General features: G+C 50.1%; 1 protein-coding gene across 2 annotated transcripts in view; it reads left to right on the top strand.

Moving 5' to 3' along the window:
• HPX (hemopexin) overlaps nucleotides 1-15,841 on the top strand; it is a 59,514-nt gene extending 43,673 nt beyond the window's left edge. The window contains exons 5-10 of one of the 2 annotated variants that reach the window (XM_040426697.1): nucleotides 1,727-1,880; nucleotides 8,724-8,939; nucleotides 10,166-10,282; nucleotides 10,421-10,551; nucleotides 14,902-15,055; nucleotides 15,511-15,841. In XM_040426697.1, the coding sequence (XP_040282631.1) occupies nucleotides 1,727-1,880; nucleotides 8,724-8,939; nucleotides 10,166-10,282; nucleotides 10,421-10,551; nucleotides 14,902-15,055; nucleotides 15,511-15,728 (990 nt within the window). In that variant the 3' untranslated portion in view covers nucleotides 15,729-15,841. The remainder of the gene's footprint in view (nucleotides 1-1,726; nucleotides 1,881-8,723; nucleotides 8,940-10,165; nucleotides 10,283-10,420; nucleotides 10,552-14,901; nucleotides 15,056-15,510) is intronic. The other variant, XM_040426698.1, reaches the window with a different exon arrangement.
• Nucleotides 15,842-16,306: the final 465 nt, after the last annotated feature.

Genomic DNA, 16,306 nt, shown 5'->3' with positions numbered 1-16,306 from the left:
CGATCGGTACATTATATATACAGTACAGTCAGCGATCGGTACATTATATATATATATATACAATACAGTCAGCGATCGGTACATTATATATATATATATACAGTACAGTCAGCGATCGGTACATTATATATATATATATATATATACAGTACAGTCAGCGATCGGTACATTATATATACAGTACAGTCAGCGATCGGTACATTATATATATATATACAGTACAGTCAGCGATCGGTACATTATATATACAGTACAGTCAGCAATCTGTACATTATATATATATATACAATACAGTCAGCGATCGGTACATTATATATATATATATATATATACACAGTACAGTCAGCGATCGGTACATTATATATATATATATATATATATATATATACAGTACAGTCAGCGATCGGTACATTATATATACAGTACAGTCAGTGATCGGTACATTATATACAATACAGTACAGTCAGCGATCAGTACATTATATACAGTTCCTCTATATAACATTACTAATACTGTTCCTCTATACACTGGTACCAATACAGTTCCCATTCCGCTATATACAGTTATCGTTCCTCTATATACAATTACCGTTCCTCTATATACCGTTATTGTTCCTCTATATACCGTTCCTCTATATACTGTTACCGTTCCTCTATATACCGTTATTGTTCCTCTATATACTTCTACCGTTCCTCCATATACCGTTATTGTTCCTCTGTATACCGTTCCTCCATATACCGTTACCGTTCCTCCATATACCGTTATTGTTCATCTATATACCGTTCCTCCATATACCGTTACCGTTCCTCCATATACCGTTATTGTTCCTCCATATACCGTTATTGTTCCTCTATATACCGTTCCTCCACATACCGTTATTGTTCCTCCATATACCGTTATTGTTCCTCTATATACCGTTCCTCCACATACCGTTATTGTTCCTCCATATACCGTTATTGTTCCTCTATATACCGTTCCTCCACATACCGTTATTGTTCCTCCATATACCGTTAATTGTTCCTCTATATACCGTTCCTCCATATACCGTTATTGTTCCTCTATATACCGTTCCTCCATATACCGTTACCGATCCTCCATATACCGTTATTGTTCCTCTATATACCGTTCCTCCACATACCGTTATTGTACCTCCATATACCGTTAATTGTTCCTCTATATACCGTTCCTCCATATACCGTTATTGTTCCTCTATATACCGTTCCTCCATATACCGTTACCGATCCTCCATATACCGTTATTGTTCCTCTATATACCGTTCCTCCACATACCGTTATTGTTCCTCTATATACCGTTCCTCCATATACCGTTACCGTTCCTCCATATACCGTTATTGTTCCTCCATATACCGTTACCGATCATCCATATACCGTTATTGTTCCTCTATATACCGTTCCTCCATATACCGTTACCGATCCTCCATATACCGTTATTGTTCCTCTATATACCGTTCCTCCACATACCGTTATTGTTCCTCTATATACCGTTCCTCCATATACCGTTACCATTCCTCCATATACCGTTATTGTTCCTCCATATACCGTTACCGATTATCCATATACCGTTATTGTTCCTCTATATACCGTTCCTCCATATACCGTTATTGTTCCTCTATATACCGTTCCTCCATATACCGTTATACTCAGAAGTTTCTTTCTCAGCATCCTTTACACATTCTTAGTTTTCCTGCCGTCTTGATGTATTTCAGGGTTCACTAGTCTGGAGTTACTTTGAAGGACAGTTGGTGATGGGTTACCCTCGTCTCATTAGTCAGGAGTTTCCTGGCGTTCCGGATAACCTGGATGCTGCGGTGGAGTGTCACCGGGGCGAGTGCAGGACCGACAGCATCCTATTTTTTAAAGGTGAGAATCTGCAATGTTAATCTAGATTATTGGGTTTATGGAGGAGCGAGTTTACCAGAAGGTTCCTTCCATCGAGTATTTGTTGTAGAGATCTACGCCTTGCAGTAACTACAGATCCCTGAGAACGTTTATTATCAGCCCCTTCTTCTGTATTCACCGGGATCTTCTCAGGTTGGATTGGACCTGAGCCCAGACTGTGCACAGTTTATCTGCAGTGTTCGCCACCTCTGGATTATCAGAACAGGGTGACAAAAAAAGAGCAACGTCGTGGGTGGAATTAGAGAAGAACGGCAAGGTATCAGTAGAACTGTTCTCATGGTTGTGTATGAAGAACTCTGCCAAAGCCCCATGAGAGCCAATCAGACTGACGGTCAGAGATACTTCTCCTCACATACTGCTCTGAAGACTGGTTTAGCTGTTCTGTCTGACCATTGGTTTCTGGAAAAAGTCTTCAAATTGCACCACAGGATCCGACACTATGTCCTCAGGGATACCATGGAGGCGGACGGACTACATGGTCAATGTGCGGAGAGGACAACACTTTCACATTGGTCAGTTGGCTGAGAGGAACAAAATAGCACATCTTGCTAAATCTATCCACAATGACCCATAAATCAGTTTGTCCCCTGTGAAGGTGGCAAATCAGTGATAAAATCCATAGAACGGGGAGTCCGTGGACAGAGCTCACCAGCAGGACGTGTCCTGGGGGTCTTGGAACAAGCACTAACCTCACACACAGATACGTATGCAGAATTGTCTGTAGACCTAGCGGGCCACCAGTAATACATGGACGTCCTCTCAACAAAGAACCATGAAGCTCTCCCAGGAGGCGTAGATGGAACTGGTTAGGGACAAATATCTTACCTTCCGGAAGATTCTCATGGCCTGATCCTAATTGGCTCTGATCTCATGTCAAATCCGAAGAGATAGTGGAGATGACAATACCTTCAGGCAAAATGGTTCTGGATAAGAATCCAGGGAAGAACTGGCACAGAAACTCCTAGACAAGGCCTAAACGTCATAACAAAATTAAATTGAGCGAAAAATAGTTCCCCCCCCCCCCGAGCCTTTGTCGGATCGAAAGGTTTTGTAGATTCTAAAAACGTCAAATTCTTGTGGTCAGTCAGAGCCGTTATCTGATGTTGAAGTCCTTCAGGAAGGTGACGCCATTCTTCCAAGGACCACTTAGTTATTAAGACGCTGGTCTTAATACCCCTTTAGCTGGTGGGGGATGCATCTAGTTTGGGTAGAGACGTCGGCCTCTACATAACTCACCGCCGGTCTAAATCTACGTCTGCTCCCTTGCTGAAGTAGATTTAGACCATTTTGTCTGCCTAAAACAGGTGTAGAAAATGATAAGATGGGCCAGCCTGCCCGCCCACGTCATTTCCCCTGTCTTTAGACCTGGCGTGAGCAGGGAAAAGTTCCAGATTGTGGAGCAGATTATGTTTGTGCGCCAATCTGCAGCAAAAAGTGGCGTATATCTGCTTGTAAATTACCCCCTTGGTCAAAGATGAGTATAAGACGACATTCCATGGGGCAACACGGCTCCCGCCACCACCTCAAATGGCTTAGACTGGTCTGGCTGGGTCACAACAGGGGCCTCCAGAGAACATCTTATCAACAAGTGAAAGGCTGCAGTCGCCTCTGGATGCCAATGGAGAAGGTCCGCTCCCTTCTTAGTCATGTCAGTCACAGGCTGCGCTATTACCACAAGTTCATACATTTTCAGTAATAGTTCGCAAATCCAAGAAAGCGTTGCAATGCTCTCAGAGAGGAGTCTATAATAGCTTGGACCTTGGTAAAGTCCATCTGAAAAGCCTTTGCGGTAAGAATATTCCCAAGAAAGGGCACCTCTTGAACCCCGAAAACACATTCTTCCAGTTTGACATACAGGGTATCACAAAGTATCGGTAAGACCGTTCTGATATGTCCAGGGAATAAATGAATCTATCATCAAGATATACAAGAAATCTGCCGGACATTCCTTGAAAATACCGTTCACCAAATTCTGGAAGACAGAGGAGCATTGCTTAACCCAAATGACATGACCAGGTACTCACAAGGACCCTCTGGGCTACTAAACGCGGTCCCCCTGAGGTCACCACTGAGCCCAGAATTGGGTTCAACAAGTCCAGGATTAGTGGTAAAGGGAGCGCTCCTATGATCTATGCATGGTCTGAGTCCCCGTTGGAGATCTACCCTTCTGTAAACGGTCCTGGATAGAATCCCTCGGGGCTCGTCATCCAGGTCCAGAGATGATAGATCCTCGCTTTAGGAGATTTTACACCAGGCAATAAGTCACTGGTGCAATCAGACAGTCTGAGCGGCGGAGGAGAGTCCATACCGGTGTTAGATAGAAGACCTATTCGGGAGCCTGCCCCATCTCCAGACCAGCAGTGCACGTAGGTATGGGGACATTTGGGCCCCATTTCTCCAACTCATTACAACTGGATTATGCTGGAGCCATGACGGACCCAGGAGAACATCAGCATCGTCTTCTCCATTAGGCCAAGAATTAGGCTTCCGTTATTCGATCAGTTAGGCCTCATGCACACAGCCGTTGCGTGGCCGTTGCGTGCATTGGGGACTGTGCATTTTCATCGCCTCGTCAAGAGAGTCAGGCGGAGGGTAACTCATTACCAGGTCCTTAAAGGGCTTTATCATGTAGAGGAAGTGAATAGAAGCCACTTACTAATATATTGTTATTCTCCATATTGCTTCCTCTGCTGGCTGGATTCATTTTTTCCATCACATTATACACTGCTCGTTTCCATGGTTACAGACCACCCTGTAATCCATCAGTGGTGGTCGTGCTTGCACAATATAGGAAAAAGCACCATCCTGTGTGCGCTCCCGTGATCCCGGCCACTAGAGAGGCTGACGCTTTTTCCTATAGTGTGCAAGCACCACCACCACCACTGATGGATCGTTTCCATGGTTACAGACCACCCTGCAATCCATTAGTGGTGGTCTTGCTTGCACACTATAGGAAAAAGCGTCAGCCTCTCTGGTGGCGGGGACCATGGGAGCGCACATAGGATGGTGCTTTTTCCTGTATTGTGCAAGCACGACCACCACCACTGATGGATTACAGGGTGGTCTGTAACCATGGAAACGAGCAGTGTCTAATGTAATGGAAAAAATGAATACAGCCAGCAGAGGAGGCAACATGGAGAATAACAATATATTAGTAAGTGGCTTCTATTCACTTCCTCTACACGATAAATGCCACTTACTGAAGTGAGACAAACCCTGACAAAACTGACCTCTCGGGGCCGGGTCATTCCATGTGGAGGTCCACACAATAGTCCTGGACAGATCTGGATTCTGCAGACGCCACTCAGTCGGGTTCGTCATACAGAGAAGACCATTTCAGCAGATGATGGCTGAGGAGGAAGAGGAGGCCCATTCCTGGGGATCTCCATGCAGGACAGAGATAATGTCCCCTACTTTCTGCTGCTCTGATCTCGAGGAGGGAGGTCTAAGGAGACAATATCATCTGTAGCTTTCCTGAAACAACACGGATTGCTTCCAATCACCCGGGGATTGAGGAGCTGTGATGGACCTGTCACAAGGGATGGAGACATCACAGTCTCCTGGTGTTAAGCCCTTTCTGCAAGGCCCTGGATCAGTGAGTAAGACCATGCATTTGGTCCACGAAGGTCCACATTGGATCCATGATGCCACAATGGTAAGGCCTGTGATTTTGTCTTGGTAGGAATGGTGGAGCCCTGAACTCGCCCGCACCACTGTACCTACCTAAAGGCACGATCCATCCCAAGCGGAGGCCCCCAGCTGGGTGGCGGTCCCTTCCTGACTAGGTGCTGAGGGAAATGACCGGCAAACCCAGGAATGGATCAGAATCCAGAAGCAAAGTCGAAATCAGGCCAGAATCGAAACCAGAGCAATTCATCAGAACCAAGACCAGATACAGTCACATAGTCAAATACCAGACGGGGTCAGAACCAGCGGATCATAAATAGCAGCAGCGAGGTCGGGATCAATCCAAACAGAAGTCCAATACAAGAGGCCACAGAACCAATCACAGGCACCTGGGGTCAGCCGAGAGCATGTGACACTGGAGCCGCACCTGATTGGTCCAACGCCTCTGCTCCCTGATAGGACGAGCAGCTCCCATATAAGTCAGGTTTGGTGCCATGGAAAAGGCACATTGCCGACAGCGCCGCCATGGAGTGACAACTGGAGCACTGCCCGGGGCGTTCATAATAAGGGGGTGTGACCTCTGTGACATCACAGACTGAACAGCACGGGGCTCCTAGACACCAGGGACAATACAGTGTAATAAGGGGGTGTGACCTCTGTGACATCACAGACTGAACAGCACGGGGCTCCTAGACACCAGGGACAATACGGTGTAATAAGGGGGTGTGACCTCTGCGACATCACAGACTGAACACTACAGGACTCCTAGACACCAGGGACAATACAGTGTAATAAGGGGGTGTGACCTCTGTGACATCACAGACTGAACAGCACGGGGCTCCTAGACACCAGGGACAATACGGTGTAATAAGGGGGTGTGACCTCTGCGACATCACAGACTGAACACTACAGGACTCCTAGACACCAGGGACAATACAGTGTAATAAGGGGGTGTGACCTCTGTGACATCACAGACTGAACAGCACGGGGCTCCTAGACACCAGGGACAATACGGTGTAATAAGGGGGTGTGACCTCTGCGACATCACAGACTGAACACTACAGGACTCCTAGACACCAGGGACAATACAGTGTAATAAGGGGGTGTGACCTCTGTGACATCACAGACTGAACAGCACAGGACTCCTAGACACCAGGGACAATACAGTGTAATAAGGGGGTGTGACCTCTCTGACATCACAGACTGAACAGTATAGGACTCCTAGACACCAGGGACAATACGGTGTAATAAGGGGGTGTGACCTCTGCGACATCACAGACTGAACAGTATAGGACCCCTAGACAACAGGGACAATACAGTGTAATAAGGGGGTGTGACCTCTGCGACATCACAGACTGAACAGTATAGGACTCCTAGACACCAGGGACAATACAGTGTAATAAGGGGGTGTGACCTCTGCGACATGAGACTGAACAGTATAGGACTCCTAGACACCAGGGACAATACAGTGTAATAAGGGGGTGTGACCTCTGCGACATCACAGACTGATCAGTATAGGACTCCTAGACACCAGGGACAATACGGTGTAATAAGGGGGTGTGACCTCTGCGACATCACAGACTGAACAGTATAGGACCCCTAGACAACAGGGACAATACAGTGTAATAAGGGGGTGTGACCTCTGCGACATCACAGACTGAACAGTACAGGACTCCTAGACACCAGGGACAATACAGTGTAATAAGGGGGTGTGACCTCTGCGACATCACAGACTGAACAGCACAGGACTCCTAGACACCAGGGACAATACAGTGTAATAAGGGGGTGTGACCTCTCTGACATCACAGACTGAACAGTATAGGACTCCTAGACACCAGGGACAATACAGTGTAATAAGGGGGTGTGACCTCTGCGACATCACAGACTGAACAGCACAGGACTCCTAGACACCAGGGACAATACAGTGTAATAAGGGGGTGTGACCTCTGCGACATCACAGACTGAACAGCACAGGACTCCTAGACACCAGGGACAATACAGTGTAATAAGGGGGTGTGACCTCTGTGACATCACAGACTGAACAGTACAGGACTCCTAGACACCAGGGACAATACAGTGTAATAAGGGGGTGTGACCTCTGTGACATCACAGACTGAACAGTATAGGACTCCTAGACACCAGGGACAATACAGTGTAATAAGGGGGTGTGACCTCTCTGACATCACAGACTGAACAGTATAGGACTCCTAGACACCAGGGACAATACAGTGTAATAAGGGGGTGTGACCTCTGCGACATCACAGACTGAACAGTACAGGACTCCTAGACACCAGGGACAATACAGTGTAATAAGGGGGTGTGACCTCTGCGACATCACAGACTGAACAGTACAGGACTCGTAGACACCAGGGACAATACAGTGTAATAAGGGGGTGTGACCTCTCTGACATGACAGACTGAACAGTATAGGACTCCTAGACACCAGGGACAATACGGTGTAATAAGGGGGTGTGACCTCTCTGACATCACAGACTGAACAGTATAGGACTCCTAGACACCAGGGACAATACAGTATAATAAGGGGGTGTGACCTCTCTGACATCACAGACTGAACAGCACAGGACTCCTAGACACCAGGGACAATACGGTGTAATAAGGGGGTGTGACCTCTGCGACATCACAGACTGAACAGTATAGGACTCCTAGACACCAGGGACAATACAGTGTAATAAGGGGGTGTGACCTCTGCGACATCACAGACTGAACAGTACAGGACTCGTAGACACCAGGGACAATACAGTGTAATAAGGGGGTGTGACCTCTCTGACATGACAGACTGAACAGTATAGGACTCCTAGACACCAGGGACAATACAGTGTAATAAGGGGGTGTGACCTCTGCGACATCACAGACTGAACAGTATAGGACTCCTAGACACCAGGGACAATACAGTATAATAAGGGGGTGTGACCTCTCTGACATCACAGACTGAACAGCACAGGACTCCTAGACACCAGGGACAATACAGTGTAATAAGGGGGTGTGACCTCTGTGACATCACAGACTGAACAGCACAGGACTCCTAGACACCAGGGACAATACAGTGTAATAAGGGGGTGTGACCTCTGCGACATCACAGACTAAACAGTATAGGACTCGTAGACACCAGGGACAATACAGTGTAATAAGGGGGTGTGACCTCTTTCCTTTCTTCAGGTGGCCATGTATATATCTACAGCGCTCAGGAGGAGCCTCCGATAAAGCAGCGTCAATGGGCCGCCCTCGGGAACTGCACGGCCACTGTCCGGTGGCTGGGAAGATATTACTGCTTTAATGGCATCAACTTTACGAGATTTGACCCAGTGAGCGGGCAGGTTCTGTCCCCACGACCACTGGACACCAGAGATTACTTTGTCCGGTGTCCCGGTAGAGGTGAGTTTCAGCGGTTGAGGTGGAGGAACATTTGCATCTAGTTATTGAGCAGAGAGACCACATTGGTCAAGTTGGCCATCATGTTGGTGTCTTCATGTGAGGGACCTCCTCAGTCTTCTAGCCACAGTCTAGAGTAAGAACCATTGGATTTACACGGTTAGCATTGACATTTTGCGGGTTCAGATCTGCATTTTTTCAGGTTCCAAAAATTTTCTCAATCCATACAGTAAATGGATTTAACCCTTAATCTGATGATTAAGATGACTTCTGCGGTGGCCCACCATTACTACTGTGAAATCAAATGAAACAGCCGGTTGCATATAGATAAATCTCGGTCCACAGCCACCTCTGCACGTTAGGGACGTAGTGGAGCACCCTGCACCTCATGGCCACCTAAATATTAAGGTAGAGGCACGACTATAGCACGTGCTCAACCGCAGTATCCATACACTAGTCCATCCCAGTCCAGGCCTCTCTCTCCTGGTGAGCAGGGCCTGCTCTTCAGGCTTTCCTAGATAGTGAGGGAGAGAAGAGGATGGTGTGTGGAGGGACCCTCGCGAGTAGGTAGACCCAATCCCCAGGCTGTCATAATTCTGTTCCTCGGTTAGCAGGGCCTTCTTTTCTGTTTTTTCAGGATTTTCAGGTGTGGAGACTCTTTCTCCAGCTGGGCTTTCTTAGATCCAGAGAAAGCAGATGATGGGGTGTGGAGACCCTCTCTCTCTAGGGGTGTTTTCTTAGATCTGGAAGGGGCAGAGGATGGAGTGTAGAGAACCTCGGCCTGATCCTCAGACTGTCATAATTCCATCCCCCAGTTAGCAGGGCCTGCTCCTCAGGCTTTCCTAGTTGTGGAGAGAGCAGAGGATGCGTGTGGAGGCCCTCCAGAAGGTAGACCTGATCTCCAGACTGTCAAAATTCCGCAGGACCTGCTCTCCTAGATCTAAAGGGAGAAGATGACCTCTCTTTGGGAGGATGAACCCAAGAGCCCCACAGTAAAGCTAGACGATGCTACTATATTGTTCTGCACTATGGTATACATGTCCTGGTAGACCACATGTTATAGAAGCAGCCAGGTAGATGTCACTTCAATAGAGATGGATCAGTCAGACTTCTAGAACATCAGGTCAAGCGCTGCCAATCCCTATCATCTATATATTATTCAGAAATGAGGATGATTAGTGCCACTTTATTGTAACGTGACTAACGTGATTCCATGTTTTTGCACCCAGGACATGGACACGCTGCCCGGCAGAATGCCACCCTTATGTCCATCAAGGACCGCTGCAGCAATAGATCTTTTGAGGCTTTCAGCTCTGATGACAAGTCCTGGACCTACGCATACCGAGGTAATCTAATGGGAAGGGGATGATTGAGCCTATGAAGTGACCCACATAGGCGATGCTATGGTTGTGGGTCTGTGAGGATGGACATTGGCGCTCAGGACTGTCATCACCTCCGCCATTGATAGTCTTGCCTTATTCCAGGGGGCTGGTTCTTCCGGCTGGACACCAGTAAGGATGGGTGGCATGCCTGGCCTCTCAGTCACACCTGGAAAAACTTGCAGGGTACGGTGGACGCCGTTTTCAACCACGAGAACCGAATGTACTTTATTCAGGTATGTTGGCACTGCTGTTGGGGGTGATGGAGCGGAGGACATCCTCAGCAGACCACGTGCAGCATTGGATGCAGGATAGATAAGAGGTCACCAGAAAGAGGTCAGCTCTTGGCCCATCAAGGAGACCACCCTAGGTCTTTGGATAGGGCCATCCATGACTGATCTGTTCTGAACCCCACAACGTGTATTAGCTGAAAGGTGGTGGACAGGCGGTGCTCGGCATCAGCCGATGATAATCCATAATGAGCCTTATTTATTAACCCCTTCACGGCATGCGCAATACATGTACAGCGCAACTGAAACCTGGTCACTGCGCGTAATCGCTGGGCAGAGCAGCCATCTTACCTAAGGAACCCGGGAAGTTTTATTGCCCCCCTGCAGCCTCAATCGCCGTAATTGGCTGGTCTGCACTGACAGCAGCTCCTGCATGGTGGGAACCAGTAATGGGGGGACGGCGGTGACTGGTGCTGAACCAGTCACCCATAGGTCAGTAGGGGACCTCAGTGCTTGGAGCAATGTTCCAGCCTATGGCAGCGCTATAGCAGCAGAGGGGGCGGAAGAACCTCTAGCCGGTGACTTCCTGCAGAGAGGTTCTGTGCTGCTGGTTGGCTTGCTGGGACTTGTAGTGCACCTCCACAGCTACACTCAGTGCTTCTCCTGTGAAAGAAGAACTGCTGCAGTGATCCCTTCTTTCTCATCCCCCTCCCCCTCCACCTTGTGACTTTTTTGGATTTTTCCTATTTTTCTGTGACCGCCGAACGCTAATCAGAGCGTATGTCACTGATCAGCAACTGGGCTCCGTTTTTTTTCTGGAGATTTTTGCTATTTTTTTGCCACTTTTCTTTTGTGTAAAAAATAAATAGCAGTTATGGGTTTATATAATATGTATACACTGTAAGGACGCTCTCTCTCAGGGGTCGGCAGTGACAGACTTCTCATCACACGGGGGGTCGGCAGTGACAGACTTCTCATCACACGGGGGTCGGCAGTGACAGACTTCTCATCACACGGGGGGTCGGCAGTGACAGACTTCTCATCACACGGGGGGGTCGGCAGTGACAGACTTCTCATCACACGGGGGGTCGGCAGTGACAGACTTCTCATCACACGGGGGGTCGGCAGTGACAGACTTCTCATCACACGGGGTCGGCAGTGACAGACTTCTCATCACACGGGGGGTCGGCAGTGACAGACTTCTCATCACACGGGGGGTCGGCAGTGACAGACTTCTCATCACACGGGGGTGGGCAGTGACAGACTTCTCATCACACGGGGGGTCGGCAGTGACAGACTTCTCATCACACGGGGGGGTCGGCAGTGACAGACTTCTCATCACACGGGGGGTCGGCAGTGACAGACTTCTCATCACACGGGGGGTCGGCAGTGACAGACTTCTCATCACACGGGGTCGGCAGTGACAGACTTCTCATCACACGGGGGGTCGGCAGTGACAGACTTCTCATCACACGGGGGGTCGGCAGTGACAGACTTCTCATCACACGGGGGGTCGGCATTGACAGACTTCTCATCACACGGGGGGTCGGCATTGACAGACTTCTCATCACACGGGGGGGTCGGCAGTGACAGACTTCTCATCACACGGGGGGTCGGCAGTGACAGACTTCTCATCACACGGGGGGTCGGCAGTGACAGACTTCTCATCACACGGGGGGTCGGCAGTGACAGACTTCTCATCACACGGGGTCGGCAGTGACAGACTTCTCATCACACGGGGGTGGGCAGTGACAGACTTCTCATCACACGGGGGGTCGGCAGTGACAGACTTCTCATCACACGGGGGGTCGGCAGTGACAGACTTCTCATCACACGGGGTCGGCAGTGACAGACTTCTCATCACACGGGGGGGTCGGCAGTGACAGACTTCTCATCACACGGGGTCGGCAGTGACAGACTTCTCATCACACGGGGGGTCGGCAGTGACAGACTTCTCATCACACGGGGGGTCGGCAGTGACAGACTTCTCATCACACGGGGGGTCGGCAGTGACAGACTTCTCATCACACGGGGTGTCGGCAGTGACAGACTTCTCATCACACGGGGGGTCGGCAGTGACAGACTTCTCATCACACGGGGGGTCGGCAGTGACAGACTTCTCATCACACGGGGGGTCGGCAGTGACAGACTTCTCATCACACGGGGGGTCGGCAGTGACAGACTTCTCATCACACGGGGGGGTCGGCAGTGACAGACTTCTCATCACACGGGGGGTCGGCAGTGACAGACTTCTCATCACACGGGGGGTCGGCAGTGACAGACTTCTCATCACACGGGGGGTCGGCAGTGACAGACTTCTCATCACACGGGGGGTCGGCAGTGACAGACTTCTCATCACAAGTGGTCGGCAGTGACAGACTTCTCATCACACGGGGGGTCGGCAGTGACAGACTTCTCATCACACGGGGGGTCGGCAGTGACAGACTTCTCATCACAAGGGGTCGGCAGTGACAGACTTCTCATCACACGGGGGGTCGGCAGTGACAGACTTCTCATCACATGGGGGGTCGGCAGTGACAGACTTCTCATCACACTGGGGGTCGGCAGTGACAGACTTCTCATCACACGGGGGGTCGGCAGTGACAGACTTCTCATCACACGGGGTCGGCAGTGACAGACTTCTCATCACACGGGGGGGTCGGCAGTGACAGACTTCTCATCACACGGGGGGTCGGCAGTGACAGACTTCTCATCACACGGGGGGTCGGCAGTGACAGACTTCTCATCACACGGGGGGGCGGCAGTGACAGACTTCTCATCACACGGGGGGTCGGCAGTGACAGACTTCTCATCACACGGGGGGTCGGCAGTGACAGACTTCTCATCACACGGGGGGGTCGGCAGTGACAGACTTCTCATCACACGGGGGGTCGGCAGTGACAGACTTCTCATCACACGGGGGGTCGGCAGTGACAGACTTCTCATCACACGGGGGGGTCGGCAGTGACAGACTTCTCATCACACTGGGGGTCGGCAGTGACAGACTTCTCATCACACGGGGGGTCGGCAGTGACAGACTTCTCATCACACGGGGTGTCGGCAGTGACAGACTTCTCATCACACGGGGGGGTCGGCAGTGACAGACTTCTCATCACACGGGGGGTCGGCAGTGACAGACTTCTCATCACACGGGGGGTCGGCAGTGACAGACTTCTCATCACACGGGGGGGGCGGCAGTGACAGACTTCTCATCACACTGGGGGTCGGCAGTGACAGACTTCTCATCACACGGGGGGTCGGCAGTGACAGACTTCTCATCACACGGGGTGTCGGCAGTGACAGACTTCTCATCATACGGGGGGTCGGCAGTGACAGACTTCTCATCACACGGGGGGTCGGCAGTGACAGACTTCTCATCACACGGGGGGGTCGGCAGTGACAGACTTCTCATCACACGGGGGGGTCGGCAGTGACAGACTTCTCATCACACGGGGGGGTCGGCAGTGACAGACTTCTCATCACACGGGGGGTCGGCAGTGACAGACTTCTCATCACACGGGGGGTCGGCAGTGACAGACTTCTCATCACACGGGGGGTCGGCAGTGACAGACTTCTCATCACACGGGGGGTCGGCAGTGACAGACTTCTCATCACACGGGGTCAGCAGTGACAGACTTCTCATCACACGGGGGGTCGGCAGTGACAGACTTCTCATCACACGGGGGGTCGGCAGTGACAGACTTCTCATCACTTCTCATCACTGCCGACCCCCCGTGTGATGAGAAGTCTGTCCCAGCGCCCCCCAATCAGCTGTGTGAAGAGGCTGCAGGGTTCTGGGGAGCACCTCGGTCACACTGCCTAGCCGGAGCTCAGCCCCATTCAAGTGAATGAGCCTGGGCTGCAATACCAAGTACAGCCACTGTTCAATGGATGGCGCTGTGGTTGGTGGAAGTGTTGGGAGTTGGATTCCTGCCAATCTCATATTAAGGACCTATCCTGAGGATAGACCATCAGTATGAAAATCCCACAAAGCCCCTTCAATGAATTTTCTCAGATGTTGTTGTGCGGGAGCCACATCACGGCCATCCAAAGCTGTGTACATCTTGGTGGCTCACGGGATACGGCGTACGCCCTGCCGCATTACCATGTGCCTGGCGGTCTTCACCAGAACTCAGTATTGGCGGACAGTGTCATCTACATGTCCTTGTGGAAGGGGAGGAGGGGGACAATGCTGCAGGAGGGGGAGGCAGCTTATTATGGCAACGCCGATGGAAAGTCCGCCCCATGTGAACAGGCCCTAAAGCTGAGTGATGGGGCAGACAGTTTCTACAATGTAATGGGAGACTTGGCGCCCAGGTCTCGAGATCATGAGTGACTCCTCTGCTCTTCTCTTAGGGTTCCCAGGTCATCGTCTACATATCGGATCAAATGTACATCCCGGTTCTCGGGTATCCGAAGCCCATACAGGAGGAGTGGGAGGTGAGCGGGGTGACTGCAGTAGATGCCGCCTTCACCTGCCCCCACTCCAGTGACCTCTATCTCCTCAGGGGTAAGTGTCTGCATGTATTATATTACCGGGGCAGGTAGGTACTTATCCACCACCACAGCTTCATTGTCTTGTCTCTACACTATGTTGAGTCCAAGATCCGTCATTTTAGCGGAATATGTGACTGTGATGTCCAACAAGCACCATGACACCTCTGTAGAGAGCGAGGCCTCCTTACATCCTATAAAGGATAGGCGTCTCCTTAACCTTGGGTCATTTAGATGTTATGACTTATTACCATGTGTAGGCGCCCTAGAGGGGGGCTGTCTGGTCCCAGCAGATGTCTGAACGCAGCTCTGGAGGTGACTACAGTAAGAGGATGTCACTCAGGATCACGGTTCACATGTGCTGGCACGTAGGTTACAGACAGCTGCAAAGTCAAGCTTGAAGGCCCATGTAAGGTTTGAGGTCCAGCAGTCATTGTGTGCATCCACTAACCGGCCTTCACTTCTGTTTAGGGAACAAGCTTATTCTGGTGGACCTGAACATGCGCAAGCGCTCTGGAGAAGACAGGACCATCATCCACGCCGATGTGGACAGTGCTATGTGTAACACACACGGCTTGTATCTCTTCCATGGTCAGACCTTCTACCACTACAAGAATGTGGAGGAACTGCTCTCGTCCAAGGTGGCTCCGGCCCCCGGGAACATTGCCTCGTACTTCCTGGACTGCTAGAGTCATGTCCTGAGGGGTCTCATCGGAGAAGACAGACGTGATGTCCCCATAGTGGACATGAGATTGTAATACATTGCTTCCACTGTGCTGGACCTTCAGCATCCACCTTACAATAATCCATACAATAAAGCGCAGACCTGTAAACCCGGTGCGTCCTGCAGTGCATCTTAACCCCTTCAGGACGCTGCCATTTTGTGTGGGATGAGAGATGTGATTCCGCCATTGTTGTTAGGGATTAGTTTTCATCGTGTTCACTGCGCGGTGGTGACTTTATTCAGCGGCCATATCACATTCATATGGCTTTTATCTTTTACAACTCGGGTAGAAAGACGATTGCTTTGTGCCGCCGCGTTCAAACGTAACTTTTGCATTTCTCTATGGCCCGCGGCGCTCGCTTTTCGCATGGACGATGCCATTTTAGATTACATAAGACCTTAGATCATTTTTTTTATCAATGTTTTGGAGAGGCCGTGTGACCCAAAGAATGACAGTTCTGGCATTACGAGGTTTATTTGAGACGTTCACCTCGTGGGTTAAATAATGGGATAATTTAAAGGGGTTTTCCAAAATATTTTAAC

Source organism: Bufo bufo, chromosome 3 (assembly GCF_905171765.1).
Source record: "Bufo bufo chromosome 3, aBufBuf1.1, whole genome shotgun sequence".
In the NCBI taxonomy this organism is placed as follows: domain Eukaryota; kingdom Metazoa; phylum Chordata; class Amphibia; order Anura; family Bufonidae; genus Bufo; species Bufo bufo.
The sequence above is the reverse complement of the archived record's forward strand: the minus strand, read 5'-3'. Positions and strand labels throughout refer to the sequence as shown.